Source organism: Herpailurus yagouaroundi, unplaced genomic scaffold (genome assembly GCF_014898765.1).
Source record: "Herpailurus yagouaroundi ecotype Mexico unplaced genomic scaffold, PumYag 77, whole genome shotgun sequence".
In the NCBI taxonomy this organism is placed as follows: domain Eukaryota; kingdom Metazoa; phylum Chordata; class Mammalia; order Carnivora; family Felidae; genus Herpailurus; species Herpailurus yagouaroundi.
The window spans coordinates 40075687-40096544 of NW_024412388.1; the positions used below are offsets into that span (position 1 = coordinate 40075687).

The 20858-nt window shown below is 40.0% G+C and overlaps 1 protein-coding gene across 7 annotated transcripts in view; it reads left to right on the plus strand.

Moving 5' to 3' along the window:
* ELAVL4 (ELAV like RNA binding protein 4) overlaps window positions 1–20858 on the plus strand; it is a 147531-nt gene that overhangs the window by 56184 nt on the left and 70489 nt on the right. The window contains exon 1 of one of the 7 annotated variants that reach the window (XM_040470184.1): window positions 832–1129. The exons of 5 other annotated variants lie outside the window; for them this stretch is intronic. In XM_040470184.1, coding sequence (XP_040326118.1) covers window positions 1121–1129 — 9 coding nt within the window. In that variant the 5' untranslated portion in view covers window positions 832–1120. Of the gene's footprint in view, window positions 1–831; window positions 1130–1617; window positions 1914–20858 lie in introns of those variants that run through there. One more of the 7 variants, XM_040470182.1, reaches the window with a different exon arrangement.

Below are 20858 nucleotides of genomic sequence, written 5' to 3' on the forward strand. Positions count from 1 at the left end.
AGAAGATGTGTTTTAGTGGATTTTTAAAAATTCAGATCATGCCTCTATCCAAGTTGAGAAATATATTCATTTAAATAAATCATTCATCATTCTCTGTTTTGAAAAGCTCAGACAGAAGGCAGAAAGGTAGAGGCTGACAGCTTTTCCCCTCCCCCCCCCCCAGCTTTTTTCTTTTTTTTATTAGGAAGTAGTTTTCTGAAGCAAACTTGTATGAACCCAGTTCACAGAACAAGCAGTCTCAAACTTGCCTTCTCTTGAAACCCTGGCCATGTTAGCTGCACAAGGAGCATTACTTACTGAAAATCAGCAATATTAGGAAATAATAAAGTTAAAATGTGGATGTATTAGCACATTAAAGTGCTTTTGTTGTATCTTTAAGCCTAGAGGCAGATCATTAAATATGCATTTCGCTAGAAAGCAACTGTCCAGAAAGATAAGGTGGTTGAAAATATTCCATACTGGAAAAGCCCTCTGTCAAAGGGGTTTGATGGTGCAGCCCTCAGGACAGGGGAAAGGGAGGACACTCCCACTATTAAGGTTTGCAAGCGGCGGGTGACCTGCAGTTGTTACAGTACTTTTGAGCTGGGAGGAGAGAAAAGGTAAAAATACAAGTATGGCTGTTGTTGCTTCTGCCTGGCCTTAATTACCAGACACAAGAAGCAGTTCAGAAATCTGGTCTCTGTTGTTGTAGAGGTCACCAAATCATTAACATCGTCAATCTGGCAGTAGCTAATTTAAATAGCACCTGATGTTGCAACGCCTCCCTTCCTTTCCCCAGCCAATCAGATCCTGGCTTCGGCTGACAGATGGTCCCATAAATGGATGTAAAAAGGGGAAGCTTCGAGCCAATTTCAGCAAGGCTCTGTTCAGTTGTTCTTATCTACATCCTAGAATCGGGGGTTTCAGCTCACTGCTCCTTTTCTTTCTTTTTTTTTTTTCTTTCTCTCCCCCCATCCCCTCCCCCCAAATAATTGATTTACTTTACAATCATCCACACTGTGTTTTGTGGATCTTTAAATATATATAACAATAGTAGTCATTTAAAAAATACATTCTGAAACCTTTGCAAATTTTAAGAGAAGAGTCGAAGCTCTGCGAGACCCAATATTTGCCAATAAGAATGGTTATGGTAGGTATGACTAGATTTATAATCTGTTGTTTGTGTTGCTGGAGGGAAGAAAAACATCTACACCTTGACCAGTCTTATGCTTGCACAAGAGTTTAGTTCTCTGCTGCTGTTTGGTTCCTACATTTACTATCTCTTTTGTGTAGAGAGTGCCGGTAGGTCCTTTTATTGAAAAGCAGTGGGGAAATAGATTGTCATTTTTAACAGGTCATTGTCAATTTTCCCTTCAACATAAAGGAGGGGGGTGATGTAGAGGGGAGGTGGGCCGAAATAATTGCTGATTTTTTGAAAGAGATTATATTACATGAGACCATATTGGCAAAAAAAAAAAGGGGGTTTTGTTCTGTGTTTTTTTGTGAGGGAGAGGGGATTTGTCTATGTGCCTGGGTTTTGTGGGGCTGGAGGGGATGTAGCGGGGTTAGGAATCTCCATTTCCGTGCTGGAAATTTAAAGCTCGAGAGGCAGTTCCTGGATACTGAACGTTGAGATGGGCAGTTGTGTTTCGGGGGACTGCGCAGTCAAAACGGCAAAGAGAGTGATTTATTTGGGCTTCAGTAAATGCTGCATCTTGTATTTCAAAGAGTTTCCTGTCATGACCTCATAAAAAAGAGGAGGCGGCTTGTATGTGTAGCGGTGCCTGGCGTGTTGAGTTGTTGCTTCCTTCTCTGGGCAGCAGCTCTGTAAGAAGGAATGTCAGCTTTTACATAACGTTCCTTTCCGCTTTTGACACACTGTGTGAGGGTCCATCTTCTTCTGATCACAGATGGAGTGGAATGGCTTGAAGATGGTAAGTGAAAATTCAGAGGAAGGCAGCTTGGAGATTCCAGCCGTGTGTGTGTGTGTGTGTGTGTGTGTGTGTGTGTGTGTGTGTAAGGATGATGGACTGTGCATCGTAAATCACTGTGCAGATCGTGTGTGTGTCTGTGTGTGTGTTTATTAGTATTTCTCTTTTCTGAAACCCAGCATCCATCTCCAAGTGTAATGGCACTGCATGCACACAAGGCACACACACTGCCTCTTCCATCGAACACACATTTAGCCAAGCGAGGCTGGTGTCTTTTTTGACAATCACAATGTCACCGTAGCTGTTGGCTGGCGTGTCCACCGCCTCTGTGAGCTTTCAACAGAATTACATGACTGTTAAAGTTAAAGGCACATTTCTTTTTCAGTCTCCTGCTAGGAGTGATGGGGAAGGCTGGGTACGAGGGGTGGAGGAGGTGAGGTTCAGTACCAGCAGATGCAATTGTGAAGCAGGACTTTTGGATGTGGAAAGGGAAGTGGAAAACCATTCTGCCAAAGTAGTAAATCTATTTTTAGCATCATCTTTTTCGGGAAAAAAAGAAGCAGGGAAACTCCTTGAGTGCCGCTCCTGTCGCCTGATGTTGACCCTGAAGATATGGCACAAAATGGCACAATCAAATGCCACGAGTGCCCACTTTGACTTTGAATTTCACCAGCAATAGCTTTCACAGGGTTTCAAAGCCGGGTATGTGGGGAGGCTGTAAATTCATATCTATCTCACTTATTTTTTGCTAGAAAAGCCTGGGGAGGACTTTTCGCTCTGCATAGATGTTATAACAAAGCTGTGGTCTTTTTCCCATTCTTAGAGGATTGCCTTTGTCTGGCTGCTTGTTTTGATGGGTGTAAAACAAATAAGATTAGACCGAGCAGCCCAACTGAAAGCGATAGCTGGGAGGAAAACCCAATGAAAGGTTGCCGGGGAAACGAACAGAGGAAAAGCCGAGTAGGGAGCAGGTGGCTATCATGAGAACACACTGCAAACAGTGTAAAAAAGGGGGGGAGGACAGGACCTCGATTATCTTTGCTGTTCTTTGTGGCCGGCCCAACTTTAATTATTCTTTATAAATAGGTGTTAATTACATTTCTAACTCTGGTTTACAGTGATTTTTAGAAATCTATTTTTAAGCATCTGTTCTGTCTCTCCTGTTTTTTTTTTTTTTTTTTTTTTTTTTTGGTTTAAAAAATAGAGAGGGAGAGAGAAGAAGAAGAAGAGGGGGGAAGGGAGGGAAGGGAATCTTGCTTTTTTTTTTTCCTCTCTCTCTCTTTACCCCTTTCCCCTGCTGTGAAATTGTACGTGCGAAAAATCGCAAGGAATCCTGTGAGGCCATTTGAAAAAAATGTAAATTATATTGAATGAAGTTGACGGAAGCATAATAGTGAACTCCCACAGCTGATAGGTTCTGCAAATGATTTCTTAGAAATTTCCAGCAAATATCCATTGGAGAAATATAGGTAGTATAGATTTACCCTAAAGCAATGATTTTGTGCTAGCTGATATTGGTGTTTTTACTAAATCAGATGTTGATACTACAATTCCAGGGAGTTCATTGTATCTTTCATTTTATATCCCGAGTAGAAATTACTTTTAAAAATAATCAATGAAAAGCTGCATTCTAGCCTCTTGCTTCGTTTACCTCTCCATACCTCCAACCACAAGGTCCATCAGGTGTACCCTTGCAACCACTGCAGTGCATTTGGTCCTGGGTCTAGTCTTGGCATAAACTGAGCGAAAAGCTGATTTTTTTTTTAGAGTCTCTGAACGTCTAGGACCCGTGCGTGCCCTGGGTGACAGGCATCTCTCCCTTTTCCTCTGAGTGTGCTTTACTAGTAGTCTCTTTTTCTCATGATGGTGGGTACCAGAAGGACTGAAAGGTATAGTGCTTAGGCAAACAGGAGGTTGCATAAAAACCATGATCTGTTCTGGTTTCTTCCAAATTAGATACACGATCAGGTAGCTAATATTAAGCCCAAAATGAGAGATTAAAAAATACTGAAATACGTTAAAAGGTTCGGAAATGTAATTGGCTTTACTGAAAGTGCTCTTAATTTTTACTCTCTCCATTGCAAATCTCTGCACTCACCCCCCCCCCCCCCCCCTTTCTTTTTACCTTGCAAGAAGCTTCTTTTTGTTTTGTCTTCTTATTGGGGGATTTTTTTTTATTTGTTTTGACTCTTGAAGTAAAAATAAATAAACTTATTTTTGTCATATGTCATATACTTGAACCTTTGCTCTCTGTCTTGAGCATATGTCTCTCTTAAAAATTAGAATAGTTTTTTTTTATTATCTCTAACATATTTTTTTCTGAGGAATTTCTAGCATATTTTCCTTAGGGCAAAACCATTTCCATAGAACTAGCACTTTGTCTTGGGTTGTAAAAAAAGACACGTGGTTCCACTGCTGACCTTTCTTGCTTCTTTGTCTTAAAAACATTAATGCCTACTACCTGCACGAGGAGGTGTGCCTTTATGGAAGCACTAGGCTAAGAGTGCATTTATTGAGAAATGAAAATCTGATCGGATATATTTCTGCAAAAAATACCTGACTACATCCCAGGCTTAATGGTCAGAATTTCTGTATACCTCATTGTAACATATTGGCTAAATCGTTTAATATTCAAATTTTTAAAAGGATAGAATGAACATAGATAGGGAAGTAGCTGAGAAACTGCTTTGAGAATCATTGACTTATAAGATAATTTTAATATCTCAGAAAAAAAGCCTAACAGACAACTTGAGCACTCATTTTTGTAATCTCAGTTCCGCTCATTTCTAACTGCCATTCATTCAAGTCGTCCTCCTGGCCAGATATAGATGAGCTTGCTTCTGTTTGATAGTTTTCCAAAGCCTTCAAACTTTTTTCTCTCCCGATAGCTCTTCCTTGGTCCTTTGAACACTCAAGGATTTTGTTGTGAGGGGAAGGCCAGATTGTTATGAGCTAATAACGATCGAATATTTGTTTTAAAGAAAGAGAAAGAAAATGAGCTACGTGTTTGCATTTTAGTTCTTAACTCAGTCTTGAAAAAGGGTCTGAGACGTGATAGACTTCAGGTATTCTAAACTTAGCATTTCTGTTGGGGATAATCTATTTGACATTTCAAATCTAGAAATCATTGCCTGAATAGTGCTTTGTGTGTGTATTCAGGGTCTCTAGAAGAATTTGTGGGTAAATCAAGGTGTTTTTCTCAAGAATTACCATGAACAATGAAAGGGTTTCCGTCAGGGCAAGTCCTTTCTTTGGTTTGATTTCTTCCCTTTGCACTTATTTCCTTATTGTGGGTGGAATCTTTTCCTATATGTAGACCAAATACTATTCCTTCCATGAGGATATACGCTGCTTCAATTAGCCCTTGGCATCTTAATGCCTTATTTTAATTTAAAAAAGAAAAAAGAAAACAAACAAATTGTGTGTACCACAAATAAGGAATGGCGGTCTTGATAGAGGTCATTGTATGTGAACAGAAGTACTTTGGCCTTGACAAATTTCTTCATCAGTTCCAATGATCTGTGGCCACCAGGCACTTAATTTATATGTCTGGACACTTAATATGTACATTTGTTGGTGAGCTGGCCAGCGGATGCTAGACACATGAGTGTGCGCTGGCAAATGCTGCAATGCAGTATTTTTTCCCAATGTCATTGGGAATTTGGGGGATATGAAGGGACATAAACATTCTCAAGCTTTTATCTTACCATCTTCCAGTAGATGGACCATGTTGCACAGAATTGGCCAATTCTCCTTTTGAAAGTGAAGTCAACCTTTTATTGCCCACTGTTCGTTCTTCCATGCGTTTGATAGATATGTGGAAATTATGTGTATGTGACAGAGGGAGACTCTATGTGTGTATGTGTGTGTGTGTGTGTGTATCTGTGTAAGCATGTGTGTGTGTTTCTGGAATCCTGCACCTGTCTTAGGTTTTCCTTATTTGGTATTACCAAATGTGTATACATACTTGCAAGTATATGTGCATCTAAAAATGGAAAGAAAACCAAACTGGGCTGGCTTCCCATAGGAAGTGGCTTCTCCTCCTCACAGACTCCAAGAGTTTTCTTATTAGAAGAAATATAAAACTCAATCAAAAAAGATATATCCGGACCCTGCAGACTTCCATTCGTAACCAAACACCTGTCTTTAGTTGCCACTTGAGAAACTATAAATGTGCAAATCCCTAACAGCGTTTGTGACCTAGAAGCTGCTCTTTCAATCAAGGGGTTGGGTTCAAATTAAAATGTATATGTTTGTGGAAGGAGAGTTGTTTTTTCTTTGGGAACATTTGAACCTAATCTTTAACCATTGGTAAAAACAAGTAGGAGGTAGGGTGGCTGTGTTAGCAGTTTGTGCATTGTTTTGTGAGTTTGTGTGTGTATGTGTGTGCTTTAGAAACATCCTTTTATTTTTAAAATCTCAGTGTATTTTAAAGATAGAGGGCCATTATAGGTCAGTGGCTTTTTAAAGGTAAAAAGAAAGGTGACTGGGGGTGGGTGGGAATTGTCACAAGCAGTAATTGTCATAAATTACTCATCTAAAAATGGAAAGGAAAAAAAAAGGCCGGAGGACAAGAGTGGAGAGAGGTACCAACATGTGGATCCGCACTTGCCGATATAAGAGATAATGAGTGATAAATTTGAACTGGTGCAGTGCGGGATGCCCGATAATTTCTCAGAACCTTGACTTTGCAGGTTCATTACTTCCTTGCTTGCTTGTTCACACCTTTAATTATATCCAGCTTGGGATGCTAGCTAGGGGCACCAAAGATGAGCCATTTTGTTTGTTGTTTACTTCATTAAGTATTCAGGCAGTGTGCTCACAATAGCTATGGAGCATCAGTGTTAGGAATCAAGCACTTTGGAAATGGAATTGTTACAAAAGAATAAAAAATAAGAAAGCAATCAACCACCTAGCTTGCTTTGGCTGTTCACTCCGCTTAATGGTAATATTTATGCTGTTCCTTGTACATTCATTAAGAAATAAATTATGCAGTGTTAGAGTCCTAATTTGCTGGTGGCTCCCCTAAACCCTGTCACTCTCTCTACCTCTTTTCTCTCTCTCCCCACGCTCCACCGCCAAGCTTTTGCCTTTTACTTGACCATTTTAGGACTGACCATTTTGCTTTGGGGAAGATTGTTATTCAGTTCCTCATTGTATTTAATACCAGAGATATTTTCCTCTCAATATGGATCTTTCTGTATAAGGATCATGAAATGCTGAACACCATAAAGGAATCTTTAAATAATTTTTGTTGAGGAAGCAGTGAAAATGTTGAAGAAATAAGGTCAATGTAATTGTTGTGCTTGGGTTTTGTTTTTTGTTTTGTTTTGTTTTGTTTTTGGAAAGCCTTATTTTTAACCAAAAAAAGTAAAATGCAAAACTAGCATATGTGATTTTTTTTAATGGAAAAAGATTACAAGTCATAGGTATCTCTTAAAAAACTTACCTTGGACTCTGGTTTGAAAAATAATATTTAAACTCGAGATTAATTTTTAAATTGTTCATGTTAAAGCTATAAAATGTTATTCATAAACATTTTTTCTATAAGAAGTTTAGTTCTATTTTCAGGATACGAGGAAGCAGAGAAACCATCCTAGCCAAGATGGCGAATTCTGAAAAACACACTACAGGGTGGAGGTTTCCCCCTCTCTGCACTTTGTGGCATTGAATCCACTCCTGCTTGTTGTATGAATCAGTTACCTGCTGTCATCTACTGTCTTGTAGCAACTGGCCCTTGAAGTTGTTTTCCCAACTGTGTTCATAGTAGAGGTTAGCTATCATTTGTTGTTGGATGAAGATGTGTTTGTTGAGGACTTGCTATGTGTATTTCTTTGGAAGGTGGAATTCAGCTTCACCGTTTTCTTTTTCTTCTGACACTGATCAAAAAACTTCTAAGAGGCTAAGTCCCTGTGATTGGGGCTAACGTTGTGGTGAGGGATTTTAAAGTTGGATGTTACATAATGAGGTTTGTGTCAAGTTATGAGAAGAGATCTGTTTGAACATTCAAGTACACAAATGTTTTTCTTTTTGTATTTGTAAGAGCCTAGGCGTGACTCCAAAAGATAGATATAAAAGTGGGGGGGGGGGGGCGCCTGGGTGGCTCAGTTGCTTGAGTGGCTGACTTCTGCTCAGGTCATGATCTCGCGGTCCGTGACTTTGAGCCCCGTGTCAGGCTCTGTGCTGGCAGCTCGGAGCCTGGAGCCTGTTTTGGATTCTTTGTCTCCCCCTCTCTCTGCTCCTCCCCTGCTTGTGCCGTCTCTCTCTCTGTCTCTCAAAAATAAATAAATGTTAAAAAATTTTAAAAAGAAATAAAAGATCTTCTGGACATTTTTGTCTATAAGGTTCCATATATGCAGATGTTTGCTTTCAGGAAAAGTAAAGTTTAGGTATTTGGGAGGAACTCGTCTCTCTGTCAGCTACTGTGGAGCTTGGCTAGAGCCTGTTAATTTTACAGAAATACGAATGCCTTTCTTCCAACAGAGATGACTCTTTGAGTACCTTTCCCCATGTCACCCTCCGGGGAGGACCTGAGAAGATAGTGGCCCTCTTGGCATGTACCTGTGCAAACTGTAAGTCTGCACATAGAGCAGAAATCATAGAGTAACTTTGTGACACACACTAAATACTGCATGGTGTGTGTGTGTGTGTGTGTGTGTGTGTGTGTGTGTGTGTGGCGGGGTATGTATAGATAGACAGCCATGACCCCCAGTGTGCTCTGGATGTGCCAATAATGGCTTCTGAAGTAGCCTATGTTTTCCTAAGCTGCCAGTCTAAACCTTCAGAGTTTTCCTTTCTAATTTGTACATGAAAAATAATAGGCTGAATTGAACTTTTTTTTCAAGTGCCCCCTTTGAAGATGCAGCAGTAGTAAATACAGCTTTAATGATAAACTTTAGCTCTAAGTGCTATTTAAAAGTCTGTCATGGAAAGCCTGAGAACTTGCAATCTTTACTAATGAAACTTTTATTAGGAGAGTGCTCACTTAAAATGGAGTAAACGACTAAGTCCCTGTAATGTGTGATTTTGACCAGATTTGACTCATCCTTTCTTATGGTACTTTTTGTAATGCAGCCAACCACACATCTAAAATTCTGGATATTGTACTTGTCTTCAATATTAATTATCTCTGTTGATGCATTGGGTACAGACAGTACAATTCCCACAAGTCCAGATTCTTACTGTAACACCAAAACAAAAGTGGTATTTATGAATAATATTGGGAAAGTTGTCCTCATAGTAACCATTCCCCAAAGGAAGCTTTACATAAATGTGCATTTATTATTCAGGATATTAAAAGGGAATCCTTAGCTTTTACATTTTAATTTGGGCTAAAATATGTAAATTGGTTTTATTTTGGAGTTGTTCTGTTTTAGGTGGCTTTGGGGGAGGATAACTTTCTAGCTTGATTATATTTTAATCGCCTCTGTAGTAGAAAAGGTTCCAATCCTGAAATCAACCTGGTTATTGTGATTAGGACCCAGAGGGCCAGTGTGCAGATGAGGCTAAATACATATCACATCGATTTGTACACATGTAGAAAAATTAGATTTGTTTCTACTAGATACCACTGTCCATGTCTTTATTGGCAGGGCCAGCTCAGAAGCCACGGAGCCACAAGTCTGCCTGTGGATTTACAGGACTTTCATGGTGTGCCTGTACAAGCAACCATCTGGAAATATTGCCCTTTGTCTTAAGAAACCGGGAAGGGCAAAGGACTTTAAAGTCAGGTGGATTTGGATTAGAATCCTGACTTTCCCTATTAGTAAAAGGGTGATCTTGGATGAAGTCCTTCAGCCTCTGAGCTTCAGTTTCCTCATCTTTAAGATGCAGATGATAATGCCTGACTCACAGGGTTTTTGTGAAGATCAAATGAGAAATGGTATGTGAAGGCATCAGTCATACACCTGAATATTAAAGGTGCTTAGAGGATGTTAGGTCTCCTTCAGTCTGCCCATGCCAGATGTCCTGGGGAGAAGTGACATTGAATGATGCCCTCATAGTCTCTATCCTCTCCCCAGAACTCAAGGAAGGGGGCAGAGGTGGTGGCACAGTAATTTTTAAACACAGATAGTCCCTCAGTTCTTCCCTGGAATTGTGTGGCTTTATTAAGTTTCTCCTAGGGTTTTGTAAGGTACATTCACGGCCTCCTTTGGAATTAGAATTAACTTGGGATTTAGTTGTTAAAAGAGAAAAAAGGTGAACATAAAATTAATTTTAGTTGGTGCTGTTCTTTTTATTATTATTATTATTTCATGAGTCTGTTAGGAAATTCAGAAGTCAACTGATAAAAACCAAAAAAAAAAAGTGAAGCTCATTAATGCAATATCATCTCTGCTAAAATATGTTCTTATAACCTGTGACTTATTTGAATTTGGCCCAAACCAACTTATTTTGGAGCTATGTTTTCCCTCTTCACCACATCACCTTTTTCTTTCTGTCCTTTTTGTTTCCCCAAAAGACTGAATTTTGAAGTTCTGATTTTCAAGGAGTGGTGAAGAGGTTGAGGCAAAAAGTGGCTTAATGAGATTTTTCTAACTCGCCATCAGTTTTCTTTCTCCTGCTTGGTGAGGCAGGATGATGGATGGCTTTGGCAGTGCAAACAGTTCTAGAAGCGATTGCATTGACTGAAGAGGTGTGGGAGATGTGAGCAGAATGCTGTCCCTCAATTTATTACCTTCCCATTTGTAGGAAAGAAAGAGAAAAGAGTAAGACCTTGATGTAACTGTTGGTCACACACACTTGGGAAAGGTAGTGGTGTCAGGACTCGTGTTAAGCTGAGCCTAACTTTGTGCCTTTTTCCCAAGGCTCTGAAAGGGGGAATAAACAGGCACATTTAATAAAATTGACAACTTGCTTTAAATTGGGACCTGTTTCTGTCACAAGTGAGGACAAAGAAATAATACAAGTAGTACCTGAAGGTGCTTGAGACTTAAACTGAAAACATAACCTTTAGAACACTATTTTAATGTCATGGATTTTGGATTCCACTTTATATGGTCATGGGAAGGATGTGAAAGGGAGTAATTTTCTTTCCTTCAATTTAATCCTTAAAATCAGGGGAAGGATTATAAATTGATCTGATCCCCCAAGCACTATTTTCCAGGACTTATGCTTTTATAAAAAAAGACCCTTTACTGTGAAACAGACAATAGAATTTTTCTCTTTCCATGTGTATCTATTTCAAGGCTTCACCAAGTTCTTCTAAGGATTTTGTAAGCAGCCTCATATATGGTATGCAAGCTCTCTGGAAGAATTTAGTCGATTTTTACATTGTGTGTGTTCGGGCAGAAATACGCCAGTGGAAGAAAGGGGCTTGAATATGGAGAAGGGTAGAAGATGTTTCTGTACAGTTTAGCCTAGAAAAATCTCACACCTATTAATGAAGGACCAAAAAGAGATGATCAGGTGAATGATTTGAGCAGGTGACTAGACAGGGGAGGGGCAGGTGGATATTCTTAGGATCTCTTGGCTAGCTAAATGTTTGTATTATTTAAAAATTGACCCCTATTTAAGCCAGTACTTGAGTCTCAATTCCTTCTTGCTTTACACCACTGGCTTAAGGTTATCTGCAAGAAGAAAAGACTTTTAGCTTAGAGGAGCTTTAATAAAAACTCTTAAACAGGTCTCTAGTTGGTGTATTTTGGAGACAGGGCTTGCAGTTGCTATAATCATAACAGCACTCTTCCCGAACTACCGTTGTGTCAATTTTCTAAGAACAGAGGAGCAAGTTTGTATTTCTAGAACTTGAGCTATTCCCAGCACAGTGCTGCTGTAATGGATCTGTGACTAGGGAGATCATTTCTTATATTCACTTAACATTGTATAATTTTTGCTCTATGGTGTCAGGTTGATCTCCTTAATGTAGTTGGGGCATGTGTTATTAACCCCTTTTTATAGAAAATAAAGCTTAGCTGCCTGCCTTAGGATACATGCTTAAGAATATCAGAAGTCTTAGCTCCAAAGTATTTAGGAATACATCCAGCTTAGCCAAAGTTTACTTCTCTAGGGGAAATCAAAAACAAAAACAAGTGAAGCAATTCCTTTTCTAGATCAAGTTTTTCAGTGTGGAATTAGCAAATACAATGGCATGTCTGTGCATATAAATCACATTCTAGGTGCCTTCTGGATTGTCATAGTATTTAAAACGTATTCTAATCTAGTGGGTAAGGACAGTGACAGGCAGAATGTGAAGAATGTCTCAGCAGAGAAGGTAAAATATACAGAAGAGGAGACATTCATTGTTGCAGGAAGGAGGCAGGCTTCACGGAAGAAATGTCATTTGGGTGGAACCAGGAAAGATGGATAGGCAGAGAAATTAGGGAAAGGGAGAATTCTGTGTGTAAAGAAGAATGTAAGTAAAGGCACGGAGATGGGCACTTGCTTAAGGAATAAGTAGTCTGGTGTAAATACAGCATAGGATGTGTAAAGTTAAAGAAATAGTTAAAAGCTATCATTTAGGAAGGTTAAGGTGTTTTGACTTGGTTTTAACTTTATTTGAATCAGTAGCTCTGGAATGTGTTAGTTCAAAGGATTGTTAGTTTCCTGATTGTTTTGCAGGGAAGACTTGCCTTTATTGGGTCATGATTTCTCAGAAGTTGAAGTCACCCTAAAGATGCTTCTTAATTAGATATTGGTCATTCAGAGAGAATTGACATTAAAGCACTCTTCTGGTCAGAATGTGATGTGATGATGATGATGATGATGCTCACTGGTGAAGTTACATTGAGGCTTGCTTTTAGGCTTACAGTGCCAAAAAGCACTAGGAAGAAAAATACCAACTTTATTTCAGATTGTAAAGAAATGTGCCGTTAGAGGAGCACACTGCATTCTCTCACCAGCAGGTACCAGTGCTCATGTCATGGGAAAATGTGTGGCCAGAGATAGGATAGTGGTAGTTTGGGAAAAAAACTTATTTCCCCCAGAATAGAATATACCCGCTTCAGACTTCCAAGTGCATGTACCAAGGCATGCTTGTCTTCCCTGGTAGTCTGTGAGCCCTAGAGGGCAGAGATCATGTCAAATGCTCTCTTATTTCGATGTTGGGCACACAGTAACTACTCAATTTAAATGTTTACTGAATTGAGTTATCCTTTTTTAAAGAGCCTGAACTACAGAGTTGGAAGACTTGTGAGTCTTGGGTCTGCCATTTAGTCTACCTTAGTCCAAGTCACCTCATCTTGCTGAGAGCTTCAGTTTCTTAATATGTAAAATAGAATCCATATCTTGATGGGAGGATCAGTTAAACCATATCCTTGATACACCCTCACAGAATAGCAGTATTAGTAAATTACTAGGTTTAGTTTTGCCTCCAGTTATTTTACTGGGTCTTTTGACCAGAATTTTTTTAAGTAAAATAATAAATGAAATAGAAAAGAAAACATCAGTAGCTAGTGCTTAGGAAGGGTAAGTATTATTTCATGAATCTTTTGTTTCAGTTGCCTATGTTTTGAGTTGTGATGTGAAGTTGATGTGTGTTCAGTATGTTTCTTACTTTTTTTGCTTTGTTGGATTCCGGTCGGTGAATTTTGAGAAACACTGTTCTGTTTTTTTTTTGTTTTTTGTTTTTACTTTTTTTAATGTTTATTTATTTTTAAGAGAGACAGAGACAGAGACAGAGCATGAGTAGGGGAGGGACAGAGAGAGAGGGAGACACAGAATTCAAAGCAGGCTCCAGGCTCTGAGCTGTCATTACAGAGCCTGACGCAGAGCTCTAATTCATGGACCGCGAGATCGTGACCTGAGCTAAAGTCAGATACTTAACTGACTGAACCACCCAGGCCCTTGAAAAACACTGTTCTAGATGATCATGAGCTCCGCATTCTCCAAACAAACAAAATCCATCGTTTTTTTTTTTTTCAGAGCTATGCAATGCAAGATCTCTAGTATCTTCCAAATTATTAAAGGAAGCATGGCATCTGATTATTTTACATTTAATGTGAAACTGTATCTTTAGTCTTTGAAAATTCATGCTATCTGCATGGTATATGCTATGGCTCTCTATTAATCAAAGTATTTATTAACTAGCAAATCTTATTCCTTGGTCATGCCACCTAGCTGAACCTTCAAAGTAATAATACTAATGATAGTAGTAAGTAGTGGAGGTGATCTAAAGGTGAGACTAGAAATAATGACATTAGCTTTCATTTCTTGAGCTCTTACTATGAGTCAGGCACTGTGCCTTACACACCATCCCTTTTAATCCTTAGAACAACCTTAAAAGGTAAATGTTAATTTTCCTATTTTATGGATGAACTAATGGAGATTTTGAAAGGTAAATTAAGGTTACACAGGCAGTAATTGATTGGGCCAGATTTGATTTGAACTCAGGTGTGTCTGATTCTAGAGTGAAATTTAAACATTTTATTCAGTTCCATGAAAATGTATTAAGATGCCTACTCTGTGGTAGCACTGTACTTCTTTACAAATATTGGTGGGTCAGTTGGTCCCCGCTCTTTTTTTTATGTTTATTTGTTTTTGAGAAAGAGAGAGAGAGAGAGAGAGAGAGAAACAGAGCGCAAGCAGGGGAGGGGCAGAGAGAGAAGGAGACACGGAATCTGAAGCAGGCTCCAGGCGCCAAACTCCTAGCTGTCAGCACAGAGTCCTACGCAGGGCTCAAACCCACAAACCACCAGATCGTGACCTGAGCCAAAGTCGGATGCGTAACTGACTGGGCCAGCCAGGAGCCCGAGTTGTTCTCTGATCTTCAGGCTTTACTGTGCGTGAAAGTGGGTGAGATGTGATTTAATCACAGGAGGGCAGCCACAGAAACTTCCGTACCAAGTATTTAATTTTGGAAGTACTGAGAAAGGTGCCTGCCACATAGTAATTATTCCAGATTTATTGAATTGAATTGAAATTGGATTAATAGCTGGTGATTGGGAAGGGAGTGGGAGAGTATTGGAGAACTTTTGTACTCAAGAATGTCCTTGTCTGGAAAGTGGCAGCTCCATCTGCCCTAAAACCAACCTATGCCCTTTGAAACTCCTAAAACTTGCAACAGGGAAAAGCCAACTGGAGTTCAAGAATTCAAATTGTGGGGGCACCTGGGTGGCTCAGGCAGTTAAGCATCCGACTATTGATTTTAGCTCAGGTCATGATCTCATGGTTGTGGGATTGAACCCTGTGTCAAGCTCTATGTGGACAATGCTGAGCCTGCTTGGGATTCTCTCTCTCTCTCTCTCTCTCTCTCTCTCTCTCTCTCTCTGTCCCTTTCTCTCTCTCAAAAAGTAAATAAATGTTTTTAGAAAAAATTCAAATTATGAACTTCAAGTTTCATTCAGGCAGAGAGAATCTTCTCTAAGTATGAAAAGAGAAACCATTGGCAGAAACATTTAGAGAATGAAAATAGAAGGCGGGCTTCCTTAGAATGAAAAACAATAATTATTATTGTCGTTATTGTTATTCTTTCTATACTAACCTTATGTCTTGAGCAAGTCACATTACCTCTGTGAGCCTCAGTTTCCACATTTGTAAAATAATCTATACTTCTTGGGGTTGTTGTGAGGATTAAATAGATCCATTTAATAAAACCTTGCTAAGTACTTACTGTTTAGTGGTCTCTGAGGATTTAGCATAGAGACATAGCCCCTGAGTATCTGGCAAAAGTGCAGTGAGAGTGGGATTCAGCCCCACCACCTGCAAAGCCCACTGCTGAAAGAATGCACCCTTGCATTCTGCTTTGGGGTGTGTATATTATTGTCATATGTGCCTCTTTTGCATCATTGGAGGTTCACGTTCATTGAGGGTAAGGTTGTCATGATATTCATCTTTTTATCTTCTACTACCCATGGGCCCCTGCTTACCCATTGGTGCAAGGTTACCTTATGCAGTTGTCACTCAATGAATCTAACCCAAGTCAGCAAATATTTACCAAGTTGCTCAAGGTGCTGTGCTGGGAAAGTAAATTCAGTCACATTTGCTGAACAGAGTTGAGTTTAAAGTGACTTCAACGTATAAAAGGGGAACAGTATCATGAGGTGGTGATAAATTCCCCTACTGCTAAAAATGCCCATGATCTATTCAGGAAGAAAATATGGCAGTGAACCTAAAAAAATAGTGTTTTCTTTCTTTTTCTTAGTGCTGTTTTGTTTGTATTTTTAAAAATTTTTTAACATTTTTATTTATTTTTGAGAGACAGAGAGAGACAGAACATGAGCAGGGGAGGGGCAGAGAGAGAGGGAGACACAGAATCCTAAGCAGGTTCCAGGCTCCATACTGTCAGCACAGAGCCGATGCAGGGTTCGAACCCAACAACTGTGAGATCATGATCTGAGCCGAAGTCGGATGCTCAACCGACTGAGCTGCCCAGGTGCCCCTGTTTTGTTTGTATTTTGTGGGGAACCAGTGTATTTGCTACAGGCACACAGTTGAGATGTGATCTCAAAGATGGCTACATTAGAGATTTGTGGCTCAGGATCAAGCCCAGCTGCCTTCACAACACCCATGAGACCCTCTGTGGCCTGTCCCCACCCTCCTTTCCAGACTCCCATCCTGCAGCTCTCGGCCTTCCATTCATTCTCCACTGTGGAACTTCACCATGCTCTTCTGTACCTATGCTCAAAGAGACCCCTTGGTGTCAAACATCCTTCTACTTTTCTTCACCTGTCTTCAAGAGACAAATAGGTGACTTCTCACCTAGGAAAGGTGACTCATGCTGGGACTCATGAGCACTGCCAGCATCCTTCTGTCATTGGTCTTCCCCAGTGCATTATCAGTTGTTGACTTTCCTGTTTCACTGCCACCTCAACAATCAGGACTGAGTTTATCTCTGTGACTGTTTCCTCGTTAAGTGCTTGGTAATGAATTGTTAACTGAATGATAGAGTTGGATGTTGGTTATATGTTCATAAAGGGGTTGCCATCAGGTGCGCCATTATCCTCTAGCCTGTGAGAGGGAAGTTGGACCCAAAGCCCTCTGCCATGAAGACTGATTTTGACACTGCTGTTGCTCACCAACCGTAGTTCTGTAACTTTGGGTTGAAGATCTTGAGGATGCCTTATTTACGTGAAACTCCCTGACTACCATGACTCACCTTGTACTTCCTCATTAATTCTTCTTTCTTTCAGACTTCTTTATGTCCCTTGGTCTCTACCACATGGTTAACAATGATACATCACAATAATAGTGACCTTTTATAGTGTATGTGTCAGGCTTTACAAACAGAACAAACTTAGGTTATGTCATTGAACCTTATAACTCTAGGAAGCAGGTATTTTTTTTTTCATTTAAAAATTTTTTTATTTTATTTTAGAGAGAGAGCATGCATGCTGGAGAGAGGGGCAGAGAGAGAGAGAGAGAGAGAGAGAGAAAATCTCAAACAGGGCTCATCCCACAAGCCTGGGATCATGACCTGAGCTGAAATCAAGAGTCCATCACTTAACTAACTGACTAAGCCATCCAGGTGCTCCTGAAGCAGGTATTTTTATTCCCATTTTTAAGAAAGAGCACCACATAGTTTATGTAACTTCTACAAGGTTACATGTCTAAGAAGTATCAGACTGGGAATTACAAGCCTAGTCTGTTTGATTCCAGAGCCCATGTTCTATCTCCTATTTTATATTATTCACTTCTTAAAAGGAAGGGACTGATGTAGACATTTAGCCTAGTGGTTATTAATAGAGACTTCAGTGAAGATTGCCAGAGTTCATATCCTGGCTTTACCAATTATGACTTTGAGCAAATCACTAATCCCTCCCCCCACCCCCCAATGCTTTAGTTTCTTCATCTGTAAACTAGGGTTATTTTGAGGATTTGATGGACCAATGTACTTTAAGAACTTAAAACAATAAAAATAAAGAATGTAAAACAGTGCTTAGCATATAAAGTGCTAATGATAAGCATCATTATTATTGTCATGTGAAATTAATTTGGGTCCTATTCTTCAAATATTTGTTGGATGCCTGCTATATGCCAGACACTGTTCAAGGTACTAGAGATACAGCAGTAACTAAGACAAGTCCTTGCCCTCATGAGACTTTCATTTTAGAGGGGGAAGACAGGCAACAGAATAAGTAAGTAAGTAGAATTAGTAGATAGATTGTGTTATGTTTTATAATTCCATGTGATGAAATGCTATTTAAAACATACAATGAGGGGCGCCTGGGTGACTCAGTCTTGAGCATCTGACTCTTGAATTCGTCTCAGGTCATGATCCCAGGACCATGGGATTGAGCCCCACATCAGGCTCTGTCATAAGCATAGAGCCTGCTTAAAATTTTCTCTCTCTCTCTCTCTCTCTCTCACTCTCTTTCTCAATCTCTGCCCCTCTCCTCTGCTGTGCACACATGTTCTCTCTAATATAATAAGTTAAAAAATACAGTCAGAGGGGCGCCTGGGTGGCGCAGTCGGTTAAGCGTCCGACTTCAGCCAGGTCACGATCTCGCGGTCCGTGGGTTTGAGCCCCGCGTCGGGCTCTGGGCTGATGGCTCAGAGCCTGGAGCCTGCTTCCGATTCTGTGTCTCCCTCTCTCTCTGACCCTCCCCTGTTCATGCTCTGTCTCTCTCTGTCCCAAAAATAAATAAACGTTGAAAAAAAATTAAAAAAAAAATACAGTCAGATAATGGGTTGGAGAGTGGCACTAATGAGTATTTGTTTGTGAACATGTAATGAGGCCACAACAGTTCAGCCAGCGTCTTGCTTCTGCTTGGTAAGCTGGAGCAGTCATTGTCCTGTTCTGACCAGCTGCTGACTCTTGGGGTGACAGGCATACCCTACCTGCATTCAGTTTGGGGTGGTCATCCCTGGGGTAGCAGGAAATTAAAAGATTGGTTTGAGGTTTCTGGGCCTCAGGAAAACCCAACATAGAGAACTCATAAAAAGACCAGAGGTCTTCAGTCTGTGAGGGAGAAGCTCCACTCTATTTCCCTATAGTTGAGACTATGAAATGGGATAAAAATCCCAAGAAGGTCAGAAAGAAGGTTAGGTCAATCATTCAAAAAGTTCAATAATCATTGTCATTATCATAAGATTCTTCATTTCCATAAAAGTAATCTAGTGGTTAAGAGGATAGGCTTTGGAGTCAGAGAAATTGAGGATTTTTTTTTCCTTTCCCACTTAACTGTGGGGGGGTCTTGGTAAGGCCACTAATTTGTTCTAGCCTCAGTTTCATTGTCTATAAAATACAGTTAATAATATCTACTTCAAAGACTGGTTTATTTTTTTATTTTCAAAGTTTAATTACTTATTTTGAGAGAGAGCGAGAGACCATGCAAGTGGACGAGGGGCAGAGAGAGAGGAAGAGAGAAAATCCCAGGCAGACTCTGCCCTGTCAGTGCAGAACCTGACTTGGTGCTCGATCTCACAATCTGTGAGGTTATGACCTGAGCCACAATCAAGATTCAGACACTCAACCAACTGAGCCACCCAGGCACCCCTCAAAGACTTGTTCAAAGGATTATTAGCATATGTAAAGAGCCTGGTTCAGGTCCTGGCACACAGTAGGCATTTAATAAAGGAACATTTTAAAAAATAGTTCAATCCACCTAGGGTGCTATGGTGTGTATTTTAGATATTAGTCACTTTTTGTAGGGCTCATAGGGAGAGATTTAGACTAAAATATGCAAGCTACTTCCCATTGCATAACCTTCAAAGAGGAGAACAGATAACCTCAAAACTGAGGATATATCATCCAAGAAAGGCTCGTGGATGCCAGCAGAAGATAAAAAGAGCTTGGTAAAAGAGCTCTGGAGCGTGAGATCCTGAGTTCAGTTCTTGAATCTGCTGTCAAGTTTTTAAGTTGAAATGCTTACTTTTGAATATGTATTTTCATAGGTCAAAAGTATTCAGGCCAAGACTACTGCATTAACTGGAATTGTAAATAAACCTACATGATGAAAGCAACCAGAAAGCATTAGTTTTAAAATATAGATATGTATATTTTATGTATTTTTATCTCCTCTCTCCATTGTGTATACTATTGCATAAAATTAGATTAAAATCTTAAGATTAAAAAAGGAGAGATACCGTTTATTCTGTTGCCAAAGCTCTTTTGTTTTCATTTGCAATGTGTAGATTTAAATTACTTAAAAAAAAAAAAGCAAAATTCTGCATCAAACACTCTTAAGAGTAGAAGAATAACTGAACATTTGGCAGTGCACCTTTTGTGCAGAGCTCCGGGTGAAGCCCTAAATATTTTCCTCTTCTTGTGTTAGTGGCATGTTACGATTGTGAGTCTCCCAAAATTTATTTGCCCCCCCCTTAGCCACTAGTTCACATTTGTTTTGATCATCATGCCTGTACTCATCTAAAATAAACAGTGCAGGAAGAGTGAAGAAAAGGCTTAAGGAAAGGATTCAAAAATATAGAACCACAAGTTTCTCTTATGGTTTTCTCAGCACACTGCAGAGCCTGGTGGGTTGGGAAAAAAGGAAGTCTCGTGCAATGTTCCTGTGTTCTCTCCCTCTAAACCCTCCTGGCACCCTGCACCTGCCGCTGATCACTGATTCATTCAGCAGGCTTTGGTCAGATTCTTCCTGTGTACTCCATGCCTGGAGCAAGAAGTCAACTAAAATTCAGGCCCTGTTCTCCAGGAGCTCCCAGTCAGTGGGGAGACAGGCAGGTAGACTGTGACCGAATGTGGAGTGTGAATGCCACAGCAAAGCAAAGAGAGGAGGTGCCAAGGCCATCTGGGTCAGGAAGTCAGACTTCAACTGAACTTTGCAACATGGCCCAGTTATTTAGATGGTGGTGGGAGAAGCATTTTAGTGGGAGGAGAGGAAGCACACATGTAAAGACACGGAAAAGACATACATACCACAGAAGGCAGACTATGGTACCTGCCTTGTTGCATTTTGGAATTTTGTCTATTCACAGATCTGTCCATTAACCACTGCCATCCCCCACCCCTTGCAAGACTAAATTCCTCAATGGCAGGGATCAAATGCCATGGAACTCAGTCATCTAATCATAATAATACATTTAATCTTTGCCACATTCCTATAAACACTG